Source organism: Panicum virgatum, chromosome 4N, assembly GCF_016808335.1.
Source record: "Panicum virgatum strain AP13 chromosome 4N, P.virgatum_v5, whole genome shotgun sequence".
Taxonomy (NCBI): Eukaryota; Viridiplantae; Streptophyta; class Magnoliopsida; order Poales; family Poaceae; genus Panicum; species Panicum virgatum.
The window spans coordinates 16,874,160-16,882,145 of NC_053148.1; the positions used below are offsets into that span (position 1 = coordinate 16,874,160).

The following is a 7,986-nucleotide window of genomic DNA, read 5'->3' on the forward strand; positions in this document are numbered from 1 at the left end:
AAATTTTGCCGTGTGTTATTTAGCTTTGCCGTGTGTCTTGTCTCAAGCACACGGCAAAAGTGTTCAAAAAAAGTTCATTCTACCCTTGCAACTTTCGTGGATATCTTCATATTGTACATGGGACTCTAAATTAGATTTTGGTTTTTTTTTTCCGGTCCTTTTGCTATATTTAACTTTTTTATTTCATGAAAACGAATTTTAGAGAATAAGTCAAATTTGACTGCAATAATTTTACATAGAGTAATAATGAAGCAAAAAAATGATATTCACATCATGAAGTCCCATGTGAGACCATATCCGAAAAATGGAGGGAAAATTTGAAGTTCTTGCTCATGAACCATGCCCTCGAACATGTGGCCCAATAGTTTTAAAATTCTATAAAAAGCAAACATAGTCTGAAAAATATAAGATTTGTCATGATATCATGATTTCATATGAGGAGGCTATGGTAAAAATTTGAAAAGGTTTTGCACAAGTTTTCACCTGTACTCCTTATAAATCGAAGCATCTCCAGAGAATATCTATAGAGTTGAGAAGGAGTCGTTGAGATTTGAAATCAAAGCGATAGTCGAATTGGGTGTTGACTTCAAGACTTTTTGTACATGCAATAAACATCTTATAATCTTTCATGTCAAAGTTTGGTTACTTTTTGGTTATGTTTGATAATTTTAATTTTTTTGCAATTAAATAATAAATTTAGTTAAACACGATATGCAAACAATTTAGTTGATATAAATTGGATTTAAGACACAAGAAATAATACATTATTCTGCATGTGATCATGAAGCAAGAATTCTTTATTCACTTTGCCAAGGTTAAGAAGTTCACGAAGTCAAGGATACATGAAATAGTGGTCAATATTCAAAAAAAAACTCTTTGCCGTGTGCCACCTCCTAGGGCACATGGCAAACGGCTGCCTTTGCCGTGGGCTAGATCGCAGGGCACACGGCAAAGCTGGTGTCTTTGCCGTGGGCCGGATCGGGGCACACGGCAAAGTTCCAGCCCCTTATCCCCTTCTGCCTCACACACGCCACACACGCAGCCATCTCCTACCTCGCACCTGCGCTCGCCCACGCATCTGTTGGCCACACGCCGCCGGCCACGCTCGCACCTACGTTCGCCCATGCCCCCGCCCACACCGCCGGCCACGCCCGCACTCGCCACGCCGCCAGCCCCGCCCTGACGGCCTCGCCGGCGCTCACGACGCCGCCGCCCTCGCCCGTGGGGTCGCCACACCGCCGCGTTCGCGACGCCGACAGCCTCACCGGCGCTCACGCCGCCGCCGCCGCCGGTGAGGCCCCATCGTCTGCGCTCGCACTCTGTCCTTCTCTCTCGCGCGCGGATAAGGCCAAACAGCTATCCTTCTTCTCCCCTCTCTCTCACGCACCTCTCTTCTCTCTTCAAGGCGGCGCGTGGTCTGGAGTCGTCGGCGGGCGGCGTCGGGTGCAATTGGCCGGCGGGAAGCGGTGACCGAGGCGCAGGGTGGCGGGCTTGGCTACGAACGGCGAGGGCCCTCCCTACAGCGGTGGCCGGCGCGCCCCCGGCATGAGTGCACGAGCTCAGCTGGCATCGGCGGTGGCGGGCCGGATGGGGAAACGACGACGGGGCGCAAGCTCGGCTCCGGCGACGGCCGGCGCTCCCCAAGCATGCGCGCGCGTGGTAGTCGGCGTGTGCCGCCCCTCTCCACGCCGCCGGCCACCTCGGGCCCGCTCCCCAGCGGCGGCGTTGGCCACACCTCCGGCCGTACGCAAAGGCCGGCGCTAGGTCTGTGGCCCGCGCATGGTGGGCCCAGGCATGTGTGGTGGGGCCCGACATGGTGAGCCTCGGCGGCAGGGCACGATTTTTTTTTATATTTTTCAAATTTTTTTGCCGTGGGTCAGATGTGCACACGGCGAACTCTTTGCCGTGTGCCCGACAAAAAACACACGGCAAAGATTGACTTTGCCGATGGCTGTTTGCCGTGTGGCCTTTGCCGTGTGTTGCAATAGGCTTTGCCATGTACAACAGACACACGGCAAAGTTCCTGTCTCCTGTAGTGCAGTTTGTATGGTTTAGTTTTCTTATTGGGCCAATTCAATTTGGGTGAAAACAGGCTGAGCAAGCTGGTGGGCTAGTTCGGTTCGATCTATTACTTGAAGTAGTTCAGTTTGATTTGGTTTCGGCCGGCTTGTTTCGGTTTGCTAATGGGCTGAACCTACGGTTCCAACTAGAGTCCCAAAGCCACGATTCAGGCTGCTTCCTCGCAAATTCATCGACCAAATCCCACCCGCGCCGCCGCTGCTCCAAGGCGCCGAGCCGCCGTCGGCGCCACCACCGCAGGGACGTGCCGGGCCGCCGCCGCCGTCGCAGGGGGCCGGGTCGCCGGTGCTGCAGGAGCCCGGGCCGCCGCCACAGGGGGGCCGCGCCGCCGCAGCAGCAGCAGCAGAGGATCTCCATCGCCAGGTCGGGGTCGCCGGCGCCGTCGGCATCGACCTCGCCCCGGCCCCGCCGCTCGTCGTCCGGGGGGACTTCCACGCCCAGCCCTTCCCCGACGCCACCTTCGACTTCGAGTTCTCCAACATCTTCGACCACGCGCTCTACCAGGACCGCTTCGCCGCCGAGATCGAGCGGACCCTGCGCCCCGGCGGCGTCGCCGTCCTCCACGAGCTGAAGGAGTCCTGCAGGAAGATGCCGAAGCGCAGGCCAGATCTTGATCCAGCCGTCCAGGCTTGTCACAAGCGGAAGCTGAAGCGCAGGAAGAAGAAGCAGAGCTTGGCGAGGACGATGACGGACTCGATCACCCACAGCAGGTAGCAGATGACGTTCTCGTACAGGATCTGGAGGAAGTCGACGCGCGGGAGGCCGCCAGCCCCGAGCCTCCGCCGGCGCAGCGCGGCAGACAGCGCCTGGACGTGCAGCGTCCACCGCGGCGACGGCGACGGCGACTGCTGCTGCCCGCCCGCCCACCCCCCCGGTAGGGGCCGCCACCCTCATCTTCTTCCGCAGCCACTCCCGCTTCCTCCCGCTGGCCATGGGGGCGGTGTGGTTGAGACCAGGCGGCAAAAGGCTTGAAGATTAGCTAGCCATCCCAACTCTAACTGTTCAGGTCAAACCGGATGGGCTGGTGGGTTGGGAAATGGATTTTAATGAGTTGAGCCTGCAGATCTTTTGTTTGGTTTGGTTCGGGGCGACGAAAGTTACTGGTTTGGCTTCTATAAATGAACGAGGGGACCGGAGTGGGTTAATTAATGAGCACATTCACGTTTGGTTTGGTGCGGATGCCTGCCCATTGTCAGATTTAGATACACGCACAGCATCAACCATCCATACCCAAAAATACCATAGAAAACCTCAAGAATATGTAACTGGGCAGTGGACACAATGGGTTACAAAACCTTATCACAAAACTCCGATAATAAATAATTCAATTTTACAAGATTTCCTGACAACAGCGTCATTGCTTCAAAAGCCCACACCGAACGGCTCTGTTATTATCCCCTAGATTTGTGTGGCAACTTGTGTATCCTGTATGTATGCAGCCTTGCAAACATCTCCATGTGGTGGTATACCAATCTTGTATATGTACAGAAGATGCTTCTGAGAAGTGCACAGCAACGCCAAAAGAGCTAATGAGTTTCAGCAGAAGGGTTTGTCAGAAGATCCAGCGCACGTTTAAGGTGATCCACGGCAACAGACACGTCATCAAATGCAAGAGCGCCGACTGCAAATCTTGCAGACTTGTGCGCCTCAGCAATCTTCTCAACTGCTGGCTGGTAACTGCTATCATACTTATATTGACTAGCTAGCGGCGCAGCTGGAGGAGTAACTTGGGGTGCAGAGTCAGCGGTAGAGTGGTAATGTGTGGGAGCGGAGGGATTTGATGCGGGAGTCTGTGATGTAGCTGCAGGACCGTCACTTGCAGGATAGAATGAAGATTGATGTGTCGGGACAGAAGGCGACGTGCTGTCATGGAAACTTGGATATGACTGAAAATTAGGGTAGTTGTATGGGGCAGCTGGAGCTTCAGTGGAGTAGTAGTTTTGCGAGGTGTGCTGAGGTTCAATTGTGTAGGGTGGGGGTTGGTATGTCTGAGCATAAGCCGAAACATCTGGTTTATCATTGCTATGAGGATTGTAGCCATCACTGGAAGGATAGTCTGTCCTGGTGTAAGGGGGTGGGGAAAAATTTGATGGTTTGTGGACCTCATTGGTAGGGTAGTCTGGGCTCGTGTAGTGGGGAGATGAATGATTGGGGGGTGGCTTGTGGAAATCAGAAGGGTACTCTGTTGCTTGGTATGAGGGAGAGGAGTAAGATTGAGACGGAGAAGGATGCTGGGATTGTGAGGGTGGTGGGGGTGAGTAGGGTGACTGGGTAGAGGGATGATCACTGAACTCTGTACTTTGTCGATGCGCAATATTTCCTGGCTGCACAGTGGAAAAGCTATCCCGCCTACTAAATTCCTGTACACAAAAAAGATAAATCAAGATAATTGGAGCTATACTTTGTTTAAACCATCTAGCCATGTAAAAGATAATGTGAGTTGCAATTACTAAAGAAAAGGTTGGAAATAACCTTGTCTACAGGTGGAGATGGTGCTTCAGTCTCATGCTGCATAATGTTGAAGGACTGGTTTCGCCCCATAACCTGATAATGGGAACAAACAATGCAAATGGCTGAGAACATGAGTTCCAAACCTGCACAAAATACAGAAGCATAACTGGTGTCTACTGTCAAGTTCAAGGTATTTTTAAGCATAACTAAAGAACATGTTAAAGTGTTAAAGAAAGGTTAGAGAAATCCTGACTGACTGTAAGTCATAACTTAAGTTTTATAAACAAAGAAAAAGATTCTTCCTGCCGTGATTTAATTTGAAACTGGAAACATAGAAGTAAAAGAACTCTCCAGAATCTACAGTTGCAACAATTCAGAATTTTGGCTAAATATATTTTTGGAAATGAGTGCGTCAGATGGATAATTAACATCGGAATGGTTCTTAAGACGGTAAGGCATCCTTTGGCACCTTGGGTACACCTTGTCGCCTAGGCAACACCTTAAGAACACTGGTGAGGGACTGATTAATAGACGTAATCTAACATGCTAAATTTAGAAACTTTCAACAAGGAGACTAGTATTGGTGTTAGCACCATGGAAGAAAATTGAACTCCTATGATAGAAAAAAAAAAGGCAATTTCACACTAATAAGATTGAGAAACATGGAAAGGTCATTATGAAACTACTGCTTGGGAGTTGTGAGTCAGGATAATTACCTCTGAAATTGTGGTGGTACTGACAGGTGCTTCATCTTTATCCCCACCAGGAGGACCAGGTTCAGGCTTCCGTCCTTCTTTGATAGCTTTCCTTATTTCAGCAGCCTTCCAGATAGCATATTTCTGCTTCTGCTCAATCTACTCAAGGCACAATATAAAATGTAAAATAAAACATGGATGCATACAGATATATTTGTTGAACCTTCGGCATAGGTAAAAAAGTTTATATACTAATTTATAGAACATAAACTAACAGCCACTAAATAGCTACACCAAAATTATATAGTGATCAAGTGGTAAATGTTATAGGCAGTAACATAATAAGCTTACATCAGGTTGAAGCTCGCCAAACTGGTTAAGAATCTCGAAGAAGATGCTCGCGGCATAGAAGGTTTTAGCAGTGTTTCTGCAAAATTAATTTGGCATGCATTAGTGAGATTTTGCAAACATAATACCATAACGACAGAAGCAGAATGAGAATTTTGGGAAGTTTGATACATGTCAGCTCGTCCAGCACGGTCCTGTTTATCTGCTTTAGCGAAGACATTTAATGCAAATCCCTCCACATGAAGGTGGTCGTCTGGTCCCAAAGTCAAGGTTTTCTTGTCCTGGAGGATAAGAACATATTTTGGAGTGGAAAATAATTCAGAGAACTTACCTACGGTGTAAATGAAATAGTTCTGCAGTTATATAAACTCAGAAAGATGTGTTTTATGGAGAGGATACAGAAGACAGACAATTAAATCAATATAAGTGATTTTAGTCTAAAAGCTCAGCATATGTAATTAAGGCCATCACTTATAGAACAGAAACCTTATCAGAGACAAAGGGCCATTTATGTTATTTGGTGCATGGGTAGGTAAAATTTTATAGTTAAAATATTTTTCCATGCATACATATTGTCAATATAGTATTAATCCTACATTATATAATATATATGCAAGAAAAGTTATTCTTTTCACAGATACCTTTGTTTCACAACAAGACCTACTAAAGGTTGGGGCAACTGCTGAATTCACTGTTTATAACAAAGAACGCAAATTCCAAGGTCAACTATCGTCTAGGCATAAACATTTTGTGGACACAAAAACATAATTACAAACAACCAAAACCTACTTTAGAATTACAAATATACTGGCCGTATGCACGCCAATGCGACATTGAAGTTAGTGTTTCCCTCATCACAACAGAAAAAGCTATCTAAATTGGTCGACAATATTTCCTCAAGGTATTATCGGGAACATGAAAGAAACATGGGATATGATAATCTGTCCAACTTCACACCATCTGTTTGCTAGAACTCAGATGTTATTACGAGACTACATAGATTTCTCTATTCATCAAATGCTAAGTGAAGCCATATAGTCAAATTGGTTTGTATCCATATCCTTCTTGCAAGCAGTTGTCAAAACGGGACATAGCAGTTTCTTCTCACAAACTAAACAAACTTAAAAAGAAAAACAATAAAACAAGATACGTACAAATCTCCAAACCATAAGAGATCATTTGGATCTAGTGTTGGCGTAAAATATGATCCCATAAAATATATATTGAAGGGCATTTGTGGTTTAAAATTTTTGTCTAGCATCACGAGTGTTTGTAACAAAAAATACTACTTCCGGCTTTCTAAACGAATTTGCACCACATGTGTGCTAGTTAGTCCATGCTTGCACTATGTCATGTTAACACAATGGTGAGTAGTGGCTTCTCCACAAATTGTTACACAGCATGCTACCAAGTGAAGCTCAGCAATTCTGCGATAGGCCCTATCACCTGAACACTAGAAGTCATCGAGAATAAACTCCCACTCAAGTAGCACCCTTGATACATATATTGTTTTGGTTCAGCAATTCAAACAGAATCTAGAAAGTTAAGAGACATTTTACAGCACAAATCATCCAAATAATACTTTTCTGGCTGCTGCCACAAGCGTATTAATTAATAGATCTAAAACGAAAAATTAACCACTACAACTCCTTAGTCCAACTGAACAACAGAAAAGGAGAGCCAGATTTACGCACATACCTTCTCGAGCTGGTTCATGAGGGAGATAAGGATGGAGTTGGTGGTCTTGGTGCGCTCCTTCTGCGGGATCCTCAGCCCCTTCTCCATCGCGTAGAGCCGACCTGCCCAAACCCGCAACGAATCCGAATCGAGTCAAAACCCTACCCAATCGGCTGCGATTCCGAAGGAACCCCGGAGGGGAGGGAGGAGCGAGCTCTCACAGTAGTAGGAGACGAGGGGCTCGTGCTTCTGCAGCTCGTCGGCGCGCTGCAGGTAGGGCAGCAGCCCCTTGGCGGGCTCCGCGTCGCTCCCCATCGAGGCGGGAGGTGCCGAAGCGCGGCTGCCGGACCGGATGCCGAGGCGCCGATCGCCGGGGATGGAGGCCGCGGCGGTGGCGCCGGGCGGCGGGAGCTGGGGATTGGGAGGCGGCGGATTGGTTTCGGTTTGATTTGGGTGAGGAGTCGTTGCAGGGCAGCTGCTGCTGCTTCGTCGGGAAGGAAACGGAGGGGAGCGGAGAAGTTTCCGTTCGGGGGGGGGGGGGGGGGGGGGGGGGGGCAATTTTCCTCGGAGGTTACCCAAGGCTGTTGTGCTTTTGCAACAGCTCTCGGCCGTCCGATCCCACGATGAACGGTCCGCGCAAGACGGCGCTAAAATAGAACCGCCCCCACTGTTTGTTTATTTGTTCCGCAGCGTTTGAACCGCGGTGCCCCAATTGCATGTACACGTCATTGCCACT

The 7,986-nt window shown here is 48.4% G+C and overlaps 1 protein-coding gene across 1 annotated transcript; it reads right to left on the reverse strand.

Moving 5' to 3' along the window:
* Window positions 1-3,297: 3,297 nt before the first annotated feature.
* On the reverse strand, window positions 3,298-7,773 carry LOC120670163 (protein HOMOLOG OF MAMMALIAN LYST-INTERACTING PROTEIN 5-like). The gene is made up of 7 exons (XM_039950230.1): window positions 7,472-7,773; window positions 7,272-7,372; window positions 5,745-5,854; window positions 5,577-5,652; window positions 5,247-5,384; window positions 4,552-4,623; window positions 3,298-4,439 (listed from the first exon to the last, which is right to left on the reverse strand). The coding sequence occupies exons 1-7, from the start codon at window positions 7,563-7,565 to the stop codon at window positions 3,606-3,608; spliced, it is 1,425 nt and encodes a 474-aa protein (XP_039806164.1). The 5' UTR covers window positions 7,566-7,773; the 3' UTR covers window positions 3,298-3,605.
* Window positions 7,774-7,986: the final 213 nt, after the last annotated feature.

What these genes read in the sequence shown, in the direction of transcription:
- LOC120670163 (XM_039950230.1), bottom strand. Translation starts at nt 7,565, where the DNA reads ATGGGGAGCGACGCGGAGCCCGCCAAGGGGCTGCTGCCCTACCTGCAG. An exon ending in TCATGAACCAGCTCGAGAAG is followed by an intron (nt 5,855 to 7,271) that starts GTATGTGCGTAA and finishes CTTATCCTCCAG; the next exon opens with GACAAGAAAACCTTGACTTT. An exon ending in CGTGCTGGACGAGCTGACAT is followed by an intron (nt 5,653 to 5,744) that starts GTATCAAACTTC and finishes TTAATTTTGCAG; the next exon opens with AAACACTGCTAAAACCTTCT.